A 25,498-nucleotide genomic window follows, 5' to 3' on the forward strand; every position below is an offset into this window, starting at 1 on the left:
TCTCTGGATCTGCAAAAGGGGCCTTATATAAGTGGTGATGAGTGTCCGGGACCCTGTAGTACCTATCTGGTTTAGCAGGAGCCGGAGGTAAAGTATCAGGAGTAGTGCAAGCATCATTAAATGCATCATCAACAACAGATAGAACTGGAGGAATAGCTAAAGGCCTATGCTGTGGTAAGTGTAGAAAGGTCCTAAGCCTTTTCTAGAGTCTGAGAAATCTTGGCCCTGCCACTGAAATTGTTCCCTCATAGCATGCAAGGTTTCCCCAAAGGAAAATTCCTCAGGAGGAGAGGCTGAAGGAATGGACTCCTCAGCATCAGAGTCTTCGTAAGGAGAATAAGAAGCCTCAGGAGGGTCTGAATGTTCTGAATCATCAGAAGAATCATCTGTGGCTACTGGCTCAGGGGGCTCTGCTCTAGGCCTCTTTTCTGGAGGGGGGAGGCCCTGTCTGGATGAGGCTGGGATCCACGAATTAAAGTGATGAGATCCTGTGCCAAAGAAAGCATATGGGAGCTGGTGCTGGGCCTGTGAGAGGGGGGCTTGGCAGGCACAGGTTTGGAAGTTTTGGCTGCTTTAGCCCTGGCAAAGGCCTTAATAGACATAGCTGGAGGAGGCCTAGCAGCTCCACGTGCAGGGGTAGAAATATCTAGTGGAATGGTGTCTGATAAATCCTGTGAAATCGCAACAGAAGGCTGGATTTCAGAAGCCGTTTCTACCAGTAAAGAAGAGGCCTCGGTAGAAGGCAAGTTATCGGCTGAAGAAAGAACCGCTTGCTCGGTTTCGGCCGAAACAGAGACACTTGTGGATTGCTTAACCGCGGTTTCAGCCGAAACCGCGGACCGCGAGTGTCGGTCCTTTTCTTTGCGTTTTTTGGTTATTTGCGTAGTCGGAGGATCTGACGGCATAATGTAGGCAAAATCGGAGCTGAAAATCTGTTCAGCAAAGTCCGAGCGACGTCTAAGCGTCCGTCGGTTAAAAGAAGCACAGGCTAGACAAGCTGCTACGTCGTGGTCTGGGCCTAAACAATGTATGCAATAGGAGTGGAAATCTTTATGAGGTATTTGTTTCCCACAAGATAAAGAGTTATTAACTTTCTCTGACATCGGCTGAGGCAAGAAAGAGTCCCCAACGGGGTACTTAGCTTTATAGAAGTCTTCGAAGTAGTATTCGGTAGTAGTAATCTCTGGATCTGACCGACCGCCACTTGCGAACAGCTTCTGCTTCGGGCGCCACGCGGCAAGAAAGACTGGGGAAAATGGTGTCTGCTGATGCCTTTATACCCGAATAACTGCCGCAATGACGTCGGGTGAAGTGCGACACCAGCCGAAGCCAGACCCAGACTTTGGAATCCGACCGACCGAAGGGCTGCCTGACGACAGGACAACCCATTTGTAAGAACTGCAGATGCATCCTTGAAGGACATCAATGTGTGTGTTCTGAAATCAGACAAGGGAGGTGGTATGGTCCTTATGGATGACATGCAGTATATAGAAAAAATGTATGCTTTACTGTTTGAGGACACGCATTAACAGGTCTCAAGAAGGGAAATGAATCTTGCATTTATTAGGATTAAAAGTGTTGAGTGATACAGGGCGGCCTCAGTTGTGCAGCGGTTAGCGTTGTCGTCTCACAGCAAGAGGTTCTCCGGTTCGATCCTTGGCTGGGGTGCCTTCTGTGCGAAGTCTGCATGTCCTCCCTGTGGCCGCGTGGGTTTCCTCCCACATCCCAAAGACATGCTGTAGGTGGAATGGACACTCTAAATTGGCCCTAGGTGTGAGTGAGTGAGTGAGTGAGTGAGTGAGTGAGTGAGTGAGTGAGTGAGTGTGCCTTCTGTAGAAGGTTGGCCGCCGGGCTGGCAACTCGACACCGTAAAACTCCACTGCCAATCATGAGCGGACAGGTGATCCATTGTGGCGACCCCTAACCGGGAAAAGCCGAAAGAAGAAAAGTGTTGAGTGATATGCTTATGCAAAAACAAATTTCTGCAGATGAATACAAATTTTTACATCTTGAAAATCCCATTGTCCCTACTATTTTTAGCTTGCCAAAAATACATCAGGATCTCGCCGACCCCACCCCCCAAAACGTGGCCTATTTTTGATGGAAGGTCTTCTGTGACATCTACTTTGGCAAAATTTCTTGATTTTCACTTAAACAAGGTTTAAAAAAATTTTCTCATTTAAGTAGGGACTCATGGGTTTTTCTTGAAAAATGTGATGAACTGAAATTTGATGAGACAGCTGTTTTTGTTTTTTGCTGAGTTCTTGCACAAAAAAATAGATGTGCCTCAGGATAGGGTGAATCTCTATGTTGAGCTTTTGTCAACTTTTTTGCATAATAATTTAATTTTTTTTCAATAAGCAATATTTTTTGCAGAAAAAAAGGCATAGCCATGGAATCGACCTGTGGTTCACTACATGTAAATGTTACTATGTTACAACGGGAAAATGCTTTGTACTTAATAGTAAATATAAGGATTACTGGCATTTATTTACAAGGTACCTGATTTATGTTTAGTCTGGAAGACAAACCAGGCTACAATATTACTTGCAAGGTACCTGATTTATGTTTAGTCTGGAAGACTAACAAGGCAGCGATAGCAGAATTTATTCAATATTTGAATAATACAGCAGATTTTTTGCAATTTACATATGAAATAGGGACAGACTGTATTCATTATCTTGATATTTTGTTTAAGACTATGACAAATGTATGCATACCTCTGGCATTTATAGAAACATTACCTATTCAAAGAATTTCTTCACTATTCTTCCGCGCATCCTCTTCACCAAAAGAAAGCAGTGGTGAAGGGGCAATTTGTACGCGTGGCAAGAATGGTTACCTTGTTTGAAGAATTTTTGGTTGAGTATAACAATGTTAATGATATGTTCTTGAGAAGAGGCTACCCAGAGGGTTTTGTTAATAATATACTACAAGACGTGATACAGTAAAGAAGAACCTTGCATTTTTCCACCATTCTTTCTGAAGGTAACCAGAGTGACGATGTGGTCCGTGATTCCAGTATGGACATGGTTACATCTGTGAAGTCAACACATGCCTCCAGTTTGATTATTTCTTTCCTTAGTGCTATAAGAGCTATACTTAACAAGAAAGTACAGTTTTGTACCTACCATAAATGTAGATGTCCGATAGGTATGCATCTGCAGTCCTAACATATGGGTTGTCCTGCCTCAGGCAGCCCTTCGGTCGGCCGGATTCCAAAGTCTGGGTCTGGCCTCGGCTGATGTCGCACTTCACCCGACGTCATAGCTGCTGTTTATTGGGTATAAAGGCATCAGCCGACGCCATTTTCCTCAGTGTTTCTTGCCCCAGATGCCAGGTGCCCTATAGGAAGGCTAAATTTGGATAAATGCAAATAATTCCAAACAGTAGAGAGCAAACAAAATATATATATATATATATATATATATACACATCTACAAACAAATACACCATAATAGTTTCCCCCAGCTAGCTAAAAGAGGGGTAAATACCCTAGGAGTACCACAGAGGGGAAGGAGGGTGGGTAATCCTGACTGCAGATGCATACCTATCGGACGTCTACATTTATGGTAGGTACAAAACTGTACTATGTCCTTCAAGGATGCATCTGCAGTCCTAACATATGAGTAGAATACCATAGCCAAACTGGGGGAGGAGGCACTAAGATAAAGATGGTGTAGTTAAGATCCCTTGCAAAACAGCAGTTGCAAAACCTGCTCGGGATCTAGAGTATAAGGGAAGATTATAATGCTTGGCAAATGTATGCACGGAGCTCCAAGTAGCAGCCTCTAAAATGTCTTTGGTAGCCACTCCTCTTAGGAAAGCTGTAGTGGTGGCTGTAGCTCTTGTGGAATGAGGTCTGATATTTTCAGGAGTTGTTTTTCCATGAAAAGAGTAACAAAATTGAATACAATTTCCTATCCATTTTGAGATTGTCTGTTTTGAGATTGCTTTCCCTTGCATTCCTGTTGCATATGCTACCAGAAGCTGGTCAGTTTTTCTGCTGGTCTTAGTTCTGTCCAGATAGTAGCGTAATTGTCTGTGCACATCCAAGGTATGTAGCAGTCTTTCCCCCCTGTTCTGTGGGTTGGGGAAGAATGTAGGTAAATGAATCGCTTGGTTCAATGCCACTCTGGAGACTACTTTTGGCATAAAGGTAGGGTTAGTTCTCAGAGAGACTCTATCCTGACGGAAGATTAGGAAAGGTTGCACTGCCATTAATGCCTGTAACTCAGATACCCTTCTTGCTGAAGTGATTGCTAGCAGGAAAGCAGTTTTCCAAGACAAGAACTGTAGTTCTGCTGTTGCTGCTGGTTCAAAAGGGGGAAGTGTTAACTTTTCCAGCACAAAGTTGAGATCCCATGTAGGTAAAGGTGGTTTCCTTGGAGGTTTAACATTTTTGATTCCTCTCAAGAACTGCCTGAGTAACGGATGAGAAAAGACAGGAGGGTCCATGTTGTATTCTGCTGAAATTGCTGATGCATGAATCTTAATGGAGGAGTAAGACAGGCCATTGTGGAACAGTTCTGCTAAGTATTCCAGGATGTGTGCTATGTTCACCAATGAGACATTTTCTCCTTTGGTTGCACTCCAAATGAGGTATCTTTTCCACTTGGCTGAATAAGTTTTCCTAGTGAAGGGTCTGTGTGCCTCCAAGATAATGTCCTTAACCCTCTGAGATAAATATGGGTTATTTTGTTTTATGCAATATTCCAAGTAGCTAGCTGCAGAGTTTTCAAGTTTGGATGTAGGATCTTGTAGTTGTTCTGTGTTAGAAGCAAGGGACATAGAGGTAGATGCCATGCGCGTGTCCGTGACATGCTTCTCAGCAGTGGGTACCAATGTTGCCTCGGCCAGTCTGGAGCTATCAGGATTATCCTTGGCTGATCCTCTCTGATCTTCATTAGTACTTGGTACATCAACGGAAGAGGTGGGAATGCATATGCTGTCAGGTTTTTCCAGCTGAAGGAAAGGGAGTCCACCCTCCAAGCAAGTGGGTGGTATGCTCCTGTGCAGAATTTCTTCAGTTGGTGGTTGTGTGGGGAGGCGAACAGGTCTATTTCTGGCAGTCCCCATTTCTTTATTATGGCTTTGAATATGTCTGGATGCAGCATCCATTCGTGAGCATCCGTGGTAGTTCTGCTTAAGGTGTCTGCTAGAGAATTTTCTTTTCCTGGTACAAATCTGGCCTGAAGTTGAATGTTGAGATTCAGGGCCACATTCCACATGTCCATTGCCATCCGGCATAGAGGATATGAGTGTGTACCTCCCTGTTTGTTGATGTACCACATGACTGTGGTATTGTCCGTCCTTATCAGCAGATGACCCTGGTGAAGTAGTGGTCTGAATGCCTGGATCGCATGTTTCACTGCCAGCATCTCCTTTAGATTTATGTGTAGTCTCAGCTGGTCTTGGGTCCATAGGCCTTGTATACATTTGTCCACCATGTGTGCCCCCCAGCCTAGGTCTGAGGCATCCGTGGTGATGGTCTGGCTTGGATGAGGTTTTTGGAAAGGCAATCCTGTGTTCAACTGACAGGCCTGAGCCCACCACAGGAATTCTTGCTTCAGGCATGGAATTATTGGAATCTGGGCTTCTAGACTGTGCTTGTGTTGAGACCATACATTCCTTAGGTACCATTGTAACTTCCTCGTATGCAGCCTGGCATGCGGAATCAATATTATGCAGGAAGCCATGTAACCCAGGGCTTGCAGGACTTTCCTTGCAGTAAGCTGAGTTTGTTTTGTTAATGTCATATAGTAACCTGGTAGTTGCTTTTGTTTTTCTTCTGTGAGAAAAGCCATCTGAGTTGATGTGTCCAGTTCTGCACCCAAGAAGGTTATCCTTTGGGATGGTACTAGTCTTGACTTTTGCATGTTGACTGTGTATCCCAAGGCTTGCAATAGTTGTATGACATTTTCCAAATCTTTTGTTAATTTTGCCTTGTTGTCCGCTTGTATTAGGCAGTCGTCCAGGTATGGGTAAATTTGAATTCCCTGAAGCCTGCAATAAGCAATTACTGATGCCAGGAATTTCATGAATACTCTGGGCGCAGTAGATAAGCCAAAGGGCAATGCTGAGAATTGATAATGCTCTGATCCTGCAAGAAATCTGAGGTGTCTTCTGCAATCTGGTCGTATAGGGACGTGCAGGTATGCCTCCTTGAGATCTAGAGTCACCAGCCAAGACTCCTTGCCCAGCATGGGAAGAAGCTGCTGGAGGGTCAGCATTTTGAATTTTGGAACAATGAGGTATGTGTTCAGTGCGGACAAGTCGAGAATAGGTCTCCATTGATTTTCTTTTCTTGGCACAAGGAAAAGCCTGGAGTAAAATCCTTGGCCTTGTTCCATTGGTGGTACCTTTTCTATAGCTCTCATACTTAGTAAGTTGTTGATTTGTTTTAGAGCTTCTGTTTTTTGGCTTGGTGGCAGGTTTGGCATTCCCCTCTTTTTTGGTAGAGTGTGAAAATGAAACCTGTAGCCCTTGTCTATTGTTTGTAAAGTCCATTTGTCTCCTGTAATGTAATGCCAGTTGTCTGAAAATAAGGCTAGCTTTCTGCCCAAGGGAGCTTCCAGTTGTTCCCTGGTAGGCGGTACCAGAGCCAAGTCATTGTGTCTGTCCTGTGGAAGTGGTTGTAGTTGAATCTGTGGCAGTACTTCGCTGGTTGGTAGGTTGCCACTGACGTCCCCCTGTAGGCACCCCTAGATTGATTTCTGCCTCTTGGGCGTCTATTTCTGCCTCTGTGTGCTCTGGAGCTGTCTGGAAAGGACCAATTCTTCGAGGGCCAATTTCTGCTAAACCTCGGAGGTTGGACCTGTAAGAAATCCTTGACTGTTTGGACAGATTTTGCTTTTTCTTCCACCTTCTTTAGAACCTCCTGTGCAGGGGAGCCAAACAAACTTTGTTTCTCCATGGGAGCATCTAGGAGTTTTGATTTAACATGGTCTGGTAATGATTATTCTTTTAACCATGCATGTCTTCGAATCACTGTTCCAGTCATAGCTGAGCTAAAGGAAGCCACCAGTGCATCATAGCCACATTTTAAGAAATGGTTACTGACCTGCTGAGAGTTATGTACCAAATCCTGAAGAGACTTGCGGTCTATAGGTTCAGGAGAGGACAGTTTTTTATTTAGCTGGTCTAACAAAAATTCCTGATACTGAATCATGTGAAATTGACAGTTTAAGGCCCTAGCCGAAAGAGCAGCAGAAGTATAAACCTTTTTACCCCATCTCTCTAATGCTCTAGATTCCCTTTCAGAGGGAAGAGGGTTTTTGGCAGAAGCAGCTGCCACACCTTTAGAGCCCTGTGAAATGGTTTCACGGTCTGCAACAGGAGCCTTATACAAATGGTAATGTGTGTCCGGGACCCTGTAATATCTGTCAGGCTTGGCAGGGGCCGGAGGAAGAGAATCAGGTGCAGTACAGGCATCATTAAATGCATCATCAACGACTGTTAGTACTGGAGGAATGGCTAAAGGCCTATGCTGTGGTAAGTGTAAAAATGTCCTTAGCCTTTTCCTTGAATCTGAAAAATCCTGGCCCTGCCATTGGAAGTGTTCCCTCATAGCATGTAAAGTTTCCCCAAAAGAAAATTCTTCAGGAGGAGAAGCAGAAGGAATGGAGTCTTCTGCATCAGAATCCTCATAAGGAGAATATGGGCCTTCCTGAGGGTCTGAAATGTCTGAGCCATCCGAGGAATAGTCTGTAGAGACAGGTTCCGGGGGTTCAGTCCTAAGCCTCTTATCTGAAGGGGGCTGAGAGGCCCTGTCTGGGTTAGGTTGGGATCCCCTGATCAAAGAAATGAGATCCTCAGCCAGGCTGAGAATTTGAGAACTAGAGGTAGGCCTTTGTGAGGGAGTTTTAGCAGGTAAGGCCTTAGAAGATTTAGCTGCTTTAGCCCTGGCAAAAGCCTTGATGGACATAGAAGCAGGGGGTCTAGCAGCCCCACGTGCAGGGGTAGATATGTCTAAAGGGATAGTGTCTGACAAGTCCTGGGTGCCTGCTACTGTAGCAGTAAATTCAGTAGCTGATTCAACCATGCTCTGTGAGGCCTCGGCTGTAGGAGGCATGCTTTCAGCCGAAGGAAGAACCGAGGACTCGGTTTCAGTCGAAACCGAGACACTCGCGGTTGGCCTGACTGTGGTTTCAGCCGAAACCGCGGGCCGCGAGTGTCGGTCCTTTTCCTTGCGCTTTTTAGCTATTTGAGAAGTCAGAGTTTCCGACGGCATTTTGTAAGCAAAAGCGGGACCAAAAAACTCCTCTGCAAACTCCGACTGACGTCTAAGTGTCCGTCGGTTGAAGGAAGCACAGGCTAGACAAGCTGATACGTCGTGGTCTGGGCCTAAACAAGGAAGGCAGTAAGAGTGGAAATCCTTATGAGGTATTTGTTTCCCACAAGTTAAACAATTATTTACTTTTTCTGACATCGGCTGAGGCAAGAAAGAGTCCCCAACGAGGTACTTAGCTTTTTAGAAGTCTTCGGTAGTAGAAATCTCTGGATCTGACCGACCGGCACTTGCGAACAGCTTCTGCTTCGGGCACCACGCGGCAAGAAAGACTGAGGAAAATGGTGTCGGCTGATGCCTTTATACCCAATAAACAGCAGCTATGACGTCGGGTGAAGTGCGACATCAGCCGAGGCCAGACCCAGACTTTGGAATCCGGCCGACCGAAGGGCTGCCTGAGGCAGGGCAACCCATATGTTAGGACTGCAGATGCATCCTTGAAGGACATCTGGGCTGTACTGAATGAATATGCTGGGGGGGGTAACAAAAAGTTGGGTGAATGAATATCTTGTGATAGGTCCAGAGCATGAGAAAACCTTGTGGTAATTGTAATTGGCCATTTAGGGAGAACCACTGTTGCCTGGACCAGAAGGGAGTCATAAAAATGATCTCTGTAAGTCCTTCTGAATCTTTAGTGGAAAGGGTAGAAAAGCATACAGGAAAAGTCCTTTCCAAGGAAATGAAAAAGCATCTGTTTTCCAAGCATACCTGCATGAAGTCCCAAAGCAGAATTTTGCCAGTTGTTTGTTGCGAATGGAGACAGAAAGGTTTGAGGTGTTCCCTAAACTGGATCAATTCCTAGATGTCTTGATTCAGTTTACATTAATGTAGAACTGTCCTCGTCCTGCTCAGCTTCTATACCACCAAAGTTTGATCCTATGGGATGTTAAGATGCCTGTAGTGTGAGACTGATGACGTACATCCTAAGCTACCATGGCTACTCTGCATAAAGGATAAGATCTGGATCCCCTGTGTTTGATTATACATCACAATATTAAAGTGTTGTCAGGAACCAATTATAATGGTCCTGTGGCCACAGATGATTGAGAGTTGACAGCATTTATTACCACCAACATCTCTTTTATGTTTATGTGTTTTGGTCTATCCTTTCTGTTACATAGACCCTGCAGTTTACTCTCACAGACTCTGTTTCCCAAGCAAAGTCTGAGGAGTTTGTAGTTACAGACTGTGCTAGAGCTGGAAGGGAACATGGGAGACCTGGATTCAGGTAAAACCTTTTTAGAAATCCCAACACAAGAATCTGGAAAGTTGATTTTGGGACTATACTGATTTTAGATACCACTGAATTTTTTCATGTGGAGTCTGGTTACAGGAATTATAAAAATCATGGATGCCACGAAACATAGATATCTTTCCTGTGGAAGAAAAACTCTTTAAACTGAGGACTCTAGGAGACACCACCCCCAGGAAACCAACCCTGTGAGAAGGACTCAAACAACACTTTTGGGTGCTGCCCTGAAACCCCAGTCTGAGAAGGAGATCTCTCACTCAAGTGAGATTCCAGAAACTTTGAAAAAAAGTCTCTGCAAAGATAACCAAGTCATGTAAATAAGGAAAATGGGAGAACCTTGCAGCCTGTAGTAGGCTGTCACCAGCTGTAGACAATTTGTGAATCCCCTTGGAGCAATAGATAACGCAAATGGCAATGCAGTACACCAAAGCTGTAATCCAGACAGAGAAAACCTTAAACATCTGAAATCTGTTGCTATCAAGCTGTGATAAGAATCCTTTAAATCTAGGGTCACTAAAAACTTAAATGGGTATAAGAAGCAACAGGTAGAAGTTGGAACTTTTGGAACTTTGTAGCTTTCACAAACTGGTTTATAAATGAAACATCCAGGACTGGTCTCCATAAAGCTTCTTTCTTTCTTTGGTACCAGAAATATTCTTGAATAGAAACCTTTCCCTATCACAGAAGGGAGAACAGCTTACACCACCCGTTGGGAGCTAGTAGGTGTTGAATGACAGGAGGGAAAAAGAAGTCTGATCTGACGAATGAGGAGGAATCTCCTGAAAATGAGGAAGGGATTCTCACCTGTGTCTGTTATCTTTGATGAATCACTCTCAGAACCCATTTGTCAGAGTACCTGTTGTCAAAGAGAGACATGGAAGGCAAGATTTGCAGCAAGACTTAAAGGCTTACTAGGGAGGATAGGGGGACATTCTGTAGAAAGTCATCCAGACTTTTTGAATGTCCTTATTTTTGTGGGCTACTCCTCTTTTTGGAACCCCCTTTCTCATTTTTTTTAAAGTCTGTTTGCCAGCAGCTTGCTGTATTGTGCAGAGATGGTTGTAAAATCATTGACAAACTTGGAAAAGGAAGGCTGAAAAAATCTGAAAAACTCCCTGAATCAGCTTCTCTCTCATCACAGTTTTTCTGGACCTCAGCAGCAGATGGTCCAGAAAGTGCCTCTCTATCTACAGAAGAATTCAAAATGTAACCTTTAACATTCTCAGATTCTTTGTACCCAATCAAGCAAACTATCTCATATCATTTCCAGTAGCAGTGGCAGCTCCGGAAGATATATCAGCCGAATCATAAGCACACTTGACAGAGTGCTTTTTCATCTGAGACACAGAGGCAATAAGATTACACAAAGAAAGTTTTTCCTCAGAAGACAGAAAAGAAGCTACAGGGAAATGTTTAACTTTCTGCTTCTTTTTCACAAGAATTTCTACATACTCACACCAACTCCTTTCAGGCTAATCGTCTCTGAGGACAAGCATCCCACATCCACTTGACAGAGAGGCATTTCTTGCTCCTTTCTCCAAGGTCAACAACACTGGACCTCCCTTGCCCACCCAGGGCAATCTGACAGCCACAGAGGATGTGTCTAACCCCTGGTCCATGATGCTGAAGTGACTACACCAGAGGGAGCAATGGTCTGAGGGACCAGAAATAGCCACAGCAAAGTCACCCACCTGTGGCTGAAGCAGATCTGTAGCCTGCTAAAGGGGACAAAGGCAGCTTTTAAATTTTTGTGGCTGGTAAAAGGTAGCACCAAGGAAGTGGTATGTTGTTCCATACTGTAGCTGAAAATAATGCCTTAAGTGGTTGGTTAAAAAGGTAAATAAAAAAATATATATTTTTCAACCAAAAAATACAATGATTTTAAACACTCAAAAGTAATTTAACAAAAGTTTGTTAGGAAAGATAAACAAACAGACTTAGTTTTAACAACTCATTTCCACAAAAGTTAAAAGTCGAGCTGCAGAGTAAAAAGTGACCAAGTCACATGACCATCCATAAAAATACTTCTACTTAGCTTCAAATGAATAATTTCACAAACAAAGCTAAGTTTCTTTAATAAAAATAAAATGTATACGTTTTTTTTTTCCTCCAAAGAGAACTTGTCTTCCCGGCAACAGAGAGCCTTTATCTGATCGTCACTCCTAAAAAGCCCCAAGAGGAGTGCTTTTCGGCAACAGAAATGCTCTGAAGGGCTTGGTGCCCGAACTGTTACTTTTCAACAGCTTGAGCATGTGGAAGGTGTTCACGCTTTGGAAACTGGCCAGCTGTTATATTCAATGCAGGATATTACCCATACAGCTAAGGCTACAGTCTAGCATAAGTCTACTAGCAATCACCTATAAAAATTCCCTAACCACCACACCCAAGTTTAACAATGCTGAACTTCTAATAACACTCCCAAAAATCAACAATTGGAAAACTATATGTTTAACAGCAATTTATGTACCACCAGTGAATAACATTGATACTGCTGAAAGCATCCTGTACTGGATATCCCAACAAATTAACCATAAAACTATAATACTTGCAGACTACAATATAGACTGGCAGCTCATACATTCCACTACCCACATTGAATCCATAAACCTGTACAACTTCAGACAATCAATAAAACTTCAGGGAGATACTCAACGTTAGCCTAGATTCTTACAAACAAACCAGACAAACTGAAAACATTAGGCTGCCTCTCAGACACCATTGCTTAAAGCAATTAAGCTGCCTTGAATTACACAACTACCTGACATATTCACAACTAGCTACAGCACACACACAAACATCATCCAGAAAATTGCTCTGCACTACAAAACTTATTACTGCCTTACTGTCCAGGAAGGGATCCCCACTTTAAAAATAAGTCAAATAATGTTGCAAGAGACTTGCTCTATTCCCAATACATTGCTAAACTCTGGAAAAGTATCCCCACAAAAATAACTCTCTCTGACAAACTCAATAGTTTTAAACCACTGCTTAAACATCTTAAAACCTGGTCCTGCACATGCTCATCACAAGGTTAAGACTGTGTGCACCGTATGATAGTCTTCAAATACTCTCCTTAAACAGACTATACTCAACTTCTCACTGAAATGACAACATTTTTATACATAACTACTGCCTGTACAATCCATTAAGTTACACATGGGCTTTCTCTTTTGTAACTTCCACCTCTGTAAAACTTTAGAATATATAAATGTAACTAGTGTTTGCGTATAAATGTAAATAGATATGTAACTACTCTGTGTTTATCTGGAACTTGGTATAATGCAATGTAAGCAAATGGAGCTTTTCTCCCAGGGCTTCTGCTGAAAATGGGTATTACAAAGTCAGACTTTCCTGGTAAACAAAGACAAATAAATACTAAAGTAGTGATCAAATAATGAGCATTGTGGAGCTTTGTTCCTCAAAAGGGAAAAATGTGTAGATGCCTCCATTCTTAGACAATGGCACAGATAAAAATGGTGGGCTCTAAGGGTGCTGCTCTTTAGGACGACTCTGGAGGAATGCCATGGAAGATGCGTTCTATATACACATGTTGTAAGAGGCACATGGAGGAATGCCATGGAAGATGCATTCTATATACACGTTGTTATAGGCACAGAAGTAGTATCAAAAACTTCAACCATGATTACGACGAACATTCTTATACAAACATTCTGCAAATCACGGACAGGTTTCACTTCGTTCACAGCAAAATTAACCTGAACCAAAACGGAGTAAGATGTTCTACTGGATGTGCAGAAGTATGCAGGAAAGGACAGAGAACTCCAAATGAACAGCATTAATGAAATGGTATTTGAACCTCAAAGCACATAAGCTACCTTCACAAATGCCTAATACAGAGTCAGACCCCACCTCTGAAGGCATGCCAAAGTCTGAAAAAATCAGACAGAATGTCTCGAGACGTACAGAGAAGCAGCACATATGGAAACAGTGCACTCAACCACTTTAGGGTCAGCCCACTACAAAGAGTCAACACTTCACTCTTGACATAGTCAGAGAAAACGTATAATTAATTTAAAGAATGCAGAAAAGTACTCACTCGATCATGAAGGAACACTAAAGCCTGTAATATGTCATAGATCCCAGCACAAATTTCCTCAGCTGTAAGTGTTTCCAGTGCAAGTTCTAATGGTTGAACTCGTTCAGTAACAAGATGGATTCCATCTGCTTCAACAGTGCATGAAAGAAATCTCAGAAGGCATGGATGCCGCAAAGTTTTCAAATGCTGAGAAAATAAAAAGTTAACATGTAAGAAGATTATCTGGTAAACCAGACTTTATGCATAACTATTATTCTAAGCGTATTCTAAACCACCTGTCCTAATGGCAGTTGTATTACATTAAAAAATATTAAATATCATCATTAAACACCAATAAAAACAGCTGGGTTAAAAAAAAAAACATTTTAACATTCAGGCAGGAATGGTCAACCAAAGAAACATTCTGATTTGAAAAGTACTACTGCCATAAAATGAAAAGGCCTCTCTGCCTTTCTGCAAACCTTCAAACCACACAACTTTAGAATCCTGTTAAGGTTACATACCCGCCATACTGTTACATCTGTGTTGACAGTTTCATCTCCATCACTGGCAGGACTAAGACCAGAAGGAATTACTCAGCCTGGCACCTAATCCTTTCCCAGACTTTAGCCCCTTCCCACCTCCCATATTCCCTGGTGCCTCAAGGACCCTACTCTAGATCTCTGAAGACCCACTAAAGGTAGGCAGAACACCAAGGAAAACGCCTCTATTTAGACCCCTAAACAAAACAGTATGGTGAAGCCTGAGGTGGGGATGGTGATGGAGATGTAAGGTGGGGATGGTGATGGAGATGGTACTACCAAAACAGGCCTAACTACTACAGAAAATACACAACTTTTGTTCTGTAAATAGAAGTTATGTCCTTACCATAACGTTCCATGTGGAGTGTTCATCTCGCCTTTGTTCTTAACACATGGGTTCGGAGCCGATCCTCGGCTCCGTGTCGGCCGGTTGCAAGCTCTGCATCGAGAAGAAGCTCGAGACAATCTAATACCCACAATCCCCCTCTGCCTTTACCTCAGATCTAGTTTGCAAGCAAACCAGTCTCTAGAGAGAGCACACTCATGCTTACATCACATATGCACAGAACTAAGAGTCTATATATATATAGACACATACACATATATATATATATGCCAACTATGTACACAACAACTGCAAAGCAGAAGCAGAATGCCCCAAGCCAGGCACCAAAACTGAACGTTCTTCCTAAGGGCGGGAGGGTGGGAATGTAAGAACAAAGGCGAGATGAACACTCCACATGGAACGTTATGGTAAGGACATAACTTCTATATGTGATAGTGTTCAATCTCGCCGTTTGTTCTTACACATGGGTAGCGTCCCTAGCTCCTTGTTCCTGAGGAACTCACGGAAGGACGTTCTTGAGCACAGTGGAACCAAAGGTTGCCCTGTCCCTAGAAACCTTGTCTACCTTATAATGAGAAATGAATGTATGTGGCTTAGACCAAGTAGCAGCCGCACAAATAGCGTCTAGTGGCAGGCGGGCTGCATGAGCCAGGGATGTAGACACTGACCTTGTGGAATGTCCTTTGGGTTTGTGCAAAAGAGTTTGATTTGAAGAATCATAGACATAGATTATACAATCCGTTAACCACTTAGAAAGAGTTCTTTTGGTAACCGCTAATCCTTTCCTGTTATCAGCAAAGGCCACAAAAAGTTGATCAGTTTTCCTGTGATCTTTTGTTCTATCCAAGTAAAATCTTAGCTGTCTGTGAACATCTAATTTGTGCAACATATACTCCATTTTGTTGGAGTGATTCTTGAAGAAGGTGGGTAATTCAATGGACTGATTAATATTGTTAATAGAACAAACTTTAGGGAGGAAGGATGAATTAGTTCGAAGAGAAACTCTGTCAGAGTGGAAGATCAGATAAGGGTGCTTGATGGAGAGAGCTTGAAGCTCAGATACTCGCCTAGCGGATGTAATAGCTACCAAAAAGAGAGTCTTCCAAGACAAAAATTTTAACGGGCAAGAGGAGGCTGGTTCAAAGGGGGGCAACATTAATTTAGATAACAACAAGTTTAGACTCCAAGGTGACGTAGGACATCTAATTGGTGGTCTAATATGAAAAACTCCTTTTAAAAAGGCTTTACAAAGTCTGTGGGCCATAACAGGAGCCCCACATTCTTCTACATGGAAATTAGAGATGGCAGCCAATTGAACTCTTAGTGTGGCAGGAGAAGCACCCTGATGGAACAAGTCCGTTAAAAACTCTAATATTTTATTCAAAGGAGCTATAAAAGGATCCACTTGTTGTGTATTCGCCCAGAATACAAATCGCTTCCATTTACTAGAATATGTTTTAGTAGTGGAAGCTTTATGAGAAGCCACCAATATATTCTGAACTGCCGGCGAAAGAAGATCAGACCTGGCTAAGTTGGGAATTGGAGCAGCCAAGCTGCTAGATGGAGGGACAAGAGCGCGGGATGGGGAGCCCCTGACGAGTGAGTCAATAGATCTGGCTCTGGGTCCAGGATCCAGGGTCCCCAAATGCAGTGTGTCTTCAGGAAGGGAAACCAAATTTGACGAGGCCAGAATGGGGCAATGAGGATTATTGTCCTGTGTAGGTTTCTGGCTTTCTGGAGAAACTTTGATATCAGGGGAAATGGAGGAAATGCGTACAGGAGTCCCGGGGGGCCAATCGTGAATCCGTGCATCCCTGGGGACTTCCCCTGGAGGAGGTAATAGGGCAAAGTAGCTCCTGCATTTGGCGTTCATTGGAGACGCAAACAGATCGCAGGAAGGCTGGCCCCACGTGCGAAAAATCTTTTTCGCCACTGACTGTTTTAGGGACCACTCGTGCGGTAACAGAATTGCTCTGCTCAGCCTGTCGGCTATGACGTTGGATGACCCCGGGATGTGCGTTGCTATTAGAAAGCGACCCGTGGACTCCGCCCATTGCCAGATTCTCATGGCCTCTCTGCATAGCTGATAGGACTTGGTTCCCCCTTGTTTGTTTATGTACCAGACTATCGACATGTTGTCCGTCTGAACTGCAATAGTTCCCAGAGGAAGAAGGGGAGCAAAGTGTTGCAACGCTAGAAACACTGCCCTCAACTCTAGAACATTGATGTGCAGATTGTACTCCAAATTGGTCCATTCGCCTTGGACTGTCTGTCCCTGAAAGATGCCCCCCCACCCTATCAGGGAAGCGTCCGTGGTCACCGTAACTGTAGGCGTGGGTAGCACAAATGGTCTTCCCTTGGAAAGGTTGCACGTTTGAAGCCACCAGTTTAGGTGTGTTTTGCATGTGTTCGTTATAAGAATCTCGTGTGTTAGAGGTAGTTGTTGGAACGACCATTGTGCAAACAGTAGCCATTGTAGGACTCTCATGTGCAGCCTTCCCAAGGGTATTGCAATAAGAGAAGCTGACATTAGTCCCAAAACCTTAAGTACCAGTTTTGCTGGGGATTTCCTGGACAAGAGAAGAAGACATATGTGAGTCTGAAGTGAAAGTATCCTTCTGGAGGGAGTCTTAGAATTACCTGATGTGTGTTTAATTCCGCTCCTATGAACGAGATACTCTGTGATGGCTGAAGTAAGGATTTTCCGAAGTTTACGGAAATTCCTAGGTGAACACACAGTTGAAGAGTATAGTCTCTGGCCTGTACTAGTTGACGCTGGGTGGTGGCAGAAAGGAGCCAGTCGTCCAGATACGGAAACACCTGGAATCCTTGGTGTCTCAAGTGAGACGCTACCACTGCCATGCATTTGGTGAAGACCCTGGGGGCTGAGGTCAGACCAAAGGGCAGGGCTCGAAATTGAAAGTGACTGGCCCCCAGCCGGAAGCGCAAATGATCTCTGGATGCCCTGGCCATTTTGATGTGGTAGTATGCATCCTTCAGATCTATTGAGCACATCCAGTCGTCCTTCTGTAAGAATGGAAGGATCGATTGAAGCGTGACCATTCGGAACTTTTCTTTCTTGACGAATGTGTTGAGGTCGCTTAGGTCCAGAATGGGCCTCCAGTCCCCTGTTTTCTTTGGAACTAAAAAGAACCTTGAGTAAGTCCCGAATCCTTGCTGGTCCGCTGGGACTGGTTGGATGACTCTTTTTCTAGCAGCTTTGAAATTTCTATAGCTGCTGGCTCTCGCAGATGGGGCGGTACATCTGGGAGTCTTTTCTTTGGAATGGGATGGGATAGAAAGGGTATGTTGTAACCTCTGGTAACCACGCTTTTTACCCACATGTCTGTAGTTATGTTTTGCCAGGCCTGAGGGTATAAAGCTAAGCGACCCCCGACTGCCTCCAGAGCAGGACAGTCGGGCCTCCTCTCAGGAGTGCTGGAAAGGTTTACCAGGGAGTGTATCCCTGTCACCTTGATGCTGCGGACCCCCTCTGCCGCCAGGGCGGCGTCTTCCACCTCTGCCCCCTCCTCTGCCTCTAGAATGGGCATCACCCTGTGTGCCTGGGAAAGATCCTTGGGGTTTTCGAAACCACATTTTTCCACCACGTTGCCCTTTGGGGTACGGTCTGGTTGGGGTGGAAAAACGGACTCCGACAGCAGACAGAGTCTTTCCCTCCTGTTCACACCGGGTAAGGGTCTCCTTTACTTTGGGGCCAAAGAGAGTGGCACCGTCAAATGGGGCGTTAGTAAAAGAAGACTTGAAGGCTTCCGCAAATGAACATAAGCGCATCCAGGATTGTCTGGGAAGAGCAATCGCTGAAGCTGCTGCCCTACTCGAACCTTCGGCTGCGTAAGAAATCAGCCTCATGGACGAGTTCACAATGGATGTAAGGGTATTAAGTTGCGCTGTCACTTTCTCTGAGACAGCAGCATCTGTAGTACCCTGGAGGGTATCTCCCAACTCTTTGACTAGATCCCTCTGTAGTCGTGTAAAATGGGTCAAATAGTTCAGGGATCGCATGGAAAAAGCCGCTGAACTAAAAATGCGCTTCCCGTACCTGTCCATAGTCCTAGAATCTTTATTAGGGGGATGGACAGATGAGGAAGATTCCGACATCTCCTTTTTCGTGGCCGCTGCCACCACCATAGCGTCCACTGGAACTCCTTTTGTTAAGTAGGTCTTGTCCTGAGGTGCAGTTATATACTTATTGGGTTTCCTTGGGACTGGTTCCACTGTGTCAGGAGCCTCCCACGCCCTTCGAGCAATAAGTTCCATTAATTCGTCGAAGGGCGGAGTGACCCAGGAGGAAGAAGGGCGAGCACCGAATGCCTTCAGCAAAACTGACTCATCCTCAGAAGGGGGAAGGGAGTGCCAGTCACCTCTCTGTTTCAGGATCTCCAATATGTCCGAAAAAGAGACATCTTCTGAAGGTGACTTAGGGGACCCTTCTGACTCATCTAAGTCAGTATCGGATGTTAAGGATTCTTGTGGAGAATCCAAGTGTCTCCTCTTACACAATCTTTTCCTAAAGACTTCTTCGTGGGGAGCATCCGAAGAAGCCTCCGAGGAAGAGGGGGCACCCTCCAGGGGTGGCTGAGACACTGGTGCTCGACGCTTGGATGTGGCCGTGGGTGCAGAGGAGGATAACGGCCCTTTATGGGGAGGAGAGGTTGCTTCCACTGATGTGGTTGTCTGGGTAGACAACACCTTCCTCATTAGGTCGAACGCCCCCGGGTCCCGAATCGAAGAATCTCCGGTTCGAAGAAATGGGAAGAATCCCGAAACAGGCACGAAGGCATCGACCCGAGGGCGGAGCCGAATCGATCCGTGCGAGGCCCGAGGGAAGAGTCGGAACCGAACGTCGGTTCGACTCTCGGCCCCAGAACCAAGGACAGATCGTCGGCTCCGAGACTCGGTACCGGGTCCGGCGGAGTCGAGGTGAGAGGAACAGACCGAGAAAGGACGGTTCTGGAACCGAGGGCTCCACAATCAGAAGATCAACCTCTTCCGGCTCCAAAGACTGGACAGGTCTCGGAGGAGGAATGGATGGAGACAATGGGAGGCCTTCAAGTTTCGACACCAACTGGGTGGAAACTGAAATAAGTTTGGACAGGGCCGAATGCTCCAATAACTTCTGCACCACACGATCCACATCGACATCGGAGAGTTTGGACGAAGAACGGGTCGAAGGAACCGAAGACGGAGCCGACCTCAATAAAGTCGATGGAGGGAGCTCCATCACCGGTTCCAAGACTCGAGGCTCAGGAACCGACACCAGTTGAACACTCGGCCCCGAGGTCTGTGGAACCAGTGATCTAACTTTACTAAGAGCTCGGAGCCGATGACTTGGGCTCCGACGTCTTTGATTCCTTCTAGGATTTCGATGCCTGGTCAGAAGCATCCAGAGCCTCCTGAAAGGAAGGTTTTAATAATCCTCTGTCCATGAGTTTCCTGCGCCTATCTGTCATGACCCTCCCACTAAAAGAGTGACAGATTGAACAGTCCTCTTGTAAGTGGAGAGGGCCAAGGCAGTAGACACAGGAACTATGGTTGTCAGTCACTGACATTTTTTGGCCACACTGACAACGTTTAAAACCTGATTTCACTTTATCAGACATTTTACAAGTAAGATAAGAGTCAAGTCCAGTATAAGAGTCAAATCCGGTGAAAAAAGTCAAATCCAATTTAAATGTCAAGTCCGGTTGTCAAATTTAAGAAGGGTTGGTAGGCCCCGAAAAACTCTAACCAATTAACAAACTTAACGGTACCGAGAAATCAACCTACTCATACACACATACAGTTCAGTATATCAAAAATTAGTAATAGAACAAATTTTCCAATAAAATATAACAAATTAAGCTATATCTTATCTGAAGATGCTCGAGCTAGCTCCCAGCGATGCGAATGCAGCAGCGGCAAACTAGATCTGAGGTAAAGGCAGAGGGGGATTGTGGGTATTAGATTGTCTCGAGCTTCTTCTCGATGCAGAGCTTGCAACCGGCCGACACGGAGCCGAGGATCGGCTCCGAACCCATGTGTAAGAACAAACGGCGAGATTGAACACTATCACATCTGGGACTTTCATCTTCATCTCCAACAGAGTCCCAAAGACAGTCCTCCTGGGTGATGCCCTAATAAATAATAAATGATGATAACATGAGGGTGGGAGTTCTCAAGAATAAAGCAGAGATCCCAAGGAGGAACTGGGAACATAAAGAATCGTTGTGCAAGAACTTACCAGAACCTTAGATGTCCTTCTCTTCCATGTTGCACTTCTCATAACAGCAGGGAGGTTTGCTGCCTGCAGCACCGACATCTGGCCAGTATACCAAAGTCTTGCTTCAGGGGGGTATGTAGGACATCCTGCGCCACAGCCATAAAGTGACGTAGGGTATAAAAGTGACATCTACACATACCCTCTTCATAATGGACTGCCGCATACAGTAGTACTCCTGGAGGTTTCAGGAGGGTCAAGATAGTTAGACCCTAGACACTCACATATGGACTAGAATAACGGTACTTGTTAGGCTGTGATTAGTGGAGAAGTCAGCAGGAAGGCAAGATGATGTGCCCACAGGTAAGTAAGGTATAATAGGCAGGTGAGTAAAGGGGGCAGGAAGGGAGGGAATTTATACTGCAACATGGAAGAAAAGGACACCTAAGGTTATGTTAAGTTCTTACACAACTATTCTATGTCCTTCTATTCACATGTTGCAGCATTCATAACAGTAGGGAGAATGCCAAAGCTTTCAGGTATGAACTTGGGTGGAAGATAGGAGTCCTTGGTCAATGAGACCCTGAAGAATGGACCGGACGAACCCAGTTCTAGCCCTAGAGGCTAGGTCCAGCTTGTAATGTTTGGTAAATGTGTGAACTGATGCCCAAGTAGCAGCTTATAGAACTGAGGCATTGTTAACCCCCTTGAAAAACACAGCTGAGGAAGCAGCTGCCCCGGTAGAGTGTGATTTGACCCGGGTCTGTAAGGTTTTACCATGGGCAGAATAACATATTCCAAAGGATTTTGAGATCCATGAGGCAATGGTTTGTTTAGTGACTGCCTTCCTTAGAGCCCTAGGGTGGAAGGAAATGAAAGGCTGATCAGATTTTCTAATAGGTTTTGCCTTGTCTAAGTAATACCTCAGTTGGCTGTCTAGATCTAGAGAGAGTGCAGTGTTCGCTCAGAGGCATTTTGGGGGTTAGGGTAAAAAAAGGAAGTTGATGGTTTGGTTTAATGAAAGTTCATTAACCACCTTAGGCATGAAGGAGGGATTAGCCTTAAGGGCAACCCTGTCCTTGTGGAAAATAAGGTAAGGAGGGATGGCCATTAGGGCTTGTATCTCTGATACCCTCTTGACGGAAGTAAGGGCCACTAGTAGGACCGTTTTAAGGGTGCACCGTTTTAGGGTTACTGAATGTGCTGGTTCAAAAGGAGGGAGTGTTAGTTTTTCTAGTACAAAATTCAGGTTCCAAGGTAGAGGGATAGGCTTCCTGCGGGGCCAGATATGCAGGACTCCTTTCAGCACATCCAATCTGGATGCCAGCAGCAGTAACATGGGCAGACAGGCAGAGATGGCAGATAAATGGACTGGCTGATGAGTAGGTTAGTCCTGAGTGAAGGAGCTCACACAAATAGGAAAGGACAAAGGGAACAGGCATAGTCATGGGGTCCTGTTTTTTCCTCTGACACCACCTGGATAATATTTTCTATTTAGCAATGTCATTTCTCCTGGTGTTAGTTTTCCTGGCCTTCTGCAGGACATTGAGTACGTCCTCTGAATATAGGTGTCTGAAGGGGATTGGAACCCTATCACCCATAAGGTCAGCTTTAAGTTGTTCACCTGAGGGTGTAATAGGGATCCCCTGTTTTGTGTGAGCAAGTCTACCTGGTGGGGTAACCTGTGGTGACTGCCCCTGGCTAGTAGGTAGAGAAGGGAAAACCAATGCTGTCCTGGCCAGTAGGGAGTCACCAACAGGATTTTTTTGCGTTGTCCTTCTACATCTTGAGGACAATTTTCTGAATCAGAGTAAAGGATGGGAAGGCATAGAGATACATTCTCCCCCAAGGAAAGAAAAAGGCGTCCACTTTCCAGGCTTGTGAATGTGGGGCCCTTGTGCAAAATTTGGGCATCTGTTTGTTCTGGGAGGAGGCAAATAGATCTAGCTGTGGAATACTCCACCAGTTTATAAGATCTAGGAATACCTTTCTGTGAAGCATCCATTTGTGAGAGGGAGCTGAAGTTCTGCTTAGACACTCTGCCATGCCATTCTCTGTGGAGAGACTGTAAACTGCTAGTAGATGGATGTTGATGGTTGTTGCTAAGGTCCAGATTTGGATGGCTAAGCTGCAAAGGGGGGTAGGATCTTGTCCCCCCCCCCTCCTGTTTGTTTATATGCCACATGACAGTCATGTTGTCTGTGATCTCTTTAAGTGTCCCTGGAAGTAGGGCTGTTTTGAAAGTTTGTAGGGCTAGGTGGAGTGCCCTCATTTCTTTGACACTGATGTGGTCCCTTAGTTTTAGTGTGGACCATTTTCCCTGCACAGTGATCTGTCTTAGGTTGTGCTGTAGCACTGCCCCCCAACCCAAGTCTGATGCATCTGTGGTGAGTTCTTGCCGGTGGGCAGGTACCTGTAATGGAATTCCCTGGCTGTGATGGATGGCAGAGATCCACCACTGGACTTCTCTCTTCACACACTGGAGTAGGGGAAGAGGAGAGTCCAGGGGATGGTCGTGTTGGCTCCATAAGTTCTTCAAGAGCCACTGGATCTTTCTCATGTGAAGTCTTATTAGGGGTAACATGGGTATCAGGGAAGCCATGTGTCCCAGCATCCTTAGGAATTCTCATGCTGGTAATGAAGTGAGACTGGTGAGTTTGTTGAAGTATGTGCCAAGATCCAAGATTCTAGATTCTTTGTTCTGGGATAAAGGCTTTCATTACGTCTGTCCTGATTCTGCATGCCAAGAAAATTATGTCTTGTGTGGGCTTCAGATGCGACATTTCGCTGTTTATAGTGAACCCTAGGTGGGTCAAGTTGTAGATCACCTGTCTTAGGTGCTCTTGGAAGACTTGACAATCTTGATGAAGAACCATCAGGTTGTCTAGGTACAGGTATATTTGTATACCCTGTGTTCTGCAATGAGCAATGAAAGGTGCTACACATTTTGTGAACACTCGAGGGGCTGTGGAGAGCCCAAAGGGCAAGACAGAGAATTGAAAATGCCAGGAACCTACTGCAAAGCGAAGGAATTTCCTGTAGTCTGGGTGGATTGGTATATGGAGGTAGGCATCCTTCAAATCTAGGGCTACCATGAAAGTCTAATTGGGAATGAGTGGCAGGAGCAAAGGTAAGGTGATCATTTTGAAGCCGAGTACCTTGAGAAACAGAATTAGGAAAGATAAGTCCAGAATTGGTCTCCATGGGCCATCTTTCCTTAGTACCAGAAACATTATTGAATAAAATCCTTTGTTTTTTGGGGTGGGTACTATTTGTTCTATGGTGCCTTGGGCTAGAAGTTGTTGAATGATAGTAGGGAAGAGGTGGATTTGATTTGTTGGTGGTTGAGAAATTCTCTGGAAGGGAGGGCAGCATCCACCAAGTCATGAAGTAACCCCTTTGAATGATGGAAAGTACCCATTTTTCTGTTGCAATTTTCCACCAGGAGGGTAGGGAGAGGGTGAGGCGAAGAGACAGAAGGGTGTTTAGAAGTTGCAAAGATAAGTCACAGAGGACGGGGTCTGCCTTGGTCAGACCGTCTCCGAAAGGGTGGAGTGCAAGAGTGGAGGGAAACCTGGGGGGGGGGGGTGAGGTTTTCCTTGGTTGCCTGCATCCCTTTGTTTGAGAAGCTGTGTGGGAGGTTTGCCTCCTGACAAAGGAAGTTTACTGTAGATAGTTTCTGTGGTATCTGGGAATGCGGGATACCAGCAAGTGTTTTAGGTTTTGCAGTACTTTTCCCTTTTCTTGAAGGGATTTAAGAAGTTCAGCTGAGGCTTGGCCAGAAAGGGCTTTATTGTCCTGGGGGGGCATCCAGGAGTTTTGTTTGTACATCTACGGCCAGTGGCTGGAGTCCCAGCCAGGAGTATCGCCTTAGTACTGAGCCAGATGCAGCATATTTGGATGATGTTTCCACAGTGTCGTAACTGCACTTGGAGTGCCTAGTTACTTGGGATACTGTTGAAAGCAGGTTGCTTAGTTGAGTTTTAATATTGGATTTGGTTGCCTCTGAAAGTAGGCTAGAGGCCTTGGCAATTGTGTCCAGGACATACCTAGCTATGTGGGTTTGGTAGTTCAAGGCTCTTATAGCAAGAGCAGAGGAGGTATATACCTTTTTTCCCTAGTCTGTCCATAAATTTACTGTCTTTATCAGTAGGATAGAGGGTAAAAGAAGGCAATTGTCTAGATGTTTTATCTGCAGAGACTGCAATAACAGCAGTGTATGCTGGTGGGTTTCTGAAAAGGAACTGGGTGTCCTCTGGAACCTTATAGAAACAGTCAGGATGTTTAGTGGTTGGGGGCTGTGAGTCAGATGCTTGAGAGGCAGCTAAAAAGGCAACCTGGAAGGCAGGGAGCAAGGGAGGCACAGCTGAAGGGGATGGCTGTTCCATTTGGAGCAGGTTAAAATACCTTTCCTTACTATCCGAGACCTCTGAGGCCTGCCACTTAAAATGTTCCCTCATGAGGGAAATGGTATCATCAAAGGTGAATTCTTCCCCAGGAGACACAGGGATGATGGGATCCTCTTCCTCTGGGGTAATGAAATCCTTGGGTGAATCTATTTGAGATTCATAGGTCACAGAATCTTCATCTGAGGACAGCTCTTCCTCTGATACAAGTGAAGGGGGCCCTATAGGAGACAAAGTAGGTTGTTGCTGTGTGTGTAGGGTCTGGAATCCCTTAAACAGGCTCTGAAAGAAAGCTTCCCATCCTGGAATAGGATGTGTTTCTGTGTGCTTTACTTTCTGTTTTCTCTTCATAGGGGTAGATGGTAGAGAAAGACAGGGAGCCGACATCTGTGTGGATGGAGGAGCAAGA

General features: G+C 44.9%; 1 protein-coding gene across 3 annotated transcripts in view; it reads right to left on the minus strand.

Moving 5' to 3' along the window:
- Positions 1–25,498, minus strand: part of SCYL3 (SCY1 like pseudokinase 3) — a 614,991-nt gene that overhangs the window by 560,513 nt on the left and 28,980 nt on the right. For all 3 annotated transcript variants that reach the window (XM_044085269.1, XM_044085268.1, XM_044085267.1), the window contains exon 2: positions 13,600–13,785. In XM_044085269.1, the coding sequence (XP_043941204.1) occupies positions 13,600–13,785 (186 nt within the window). The remainder of the gene's footprint in view (positions 1–13,599; positions 13,786–25,498) is intronic.

The sequence above is a fragment of the Protopterus annectens genome, chromosome 10.part0, assembly GCF_019279795.1.
Source record: "Protopterus annectens isolate FY-2018-M chromosome 10.part0, PAN1.0, whole genome shotgun sequence".
Taxonomy (NCBI): Eukaryota; Metazoa; Chordata; order Ceratodontiformes; family Protopteridae; genus Protopterus; species Protopterus annectens.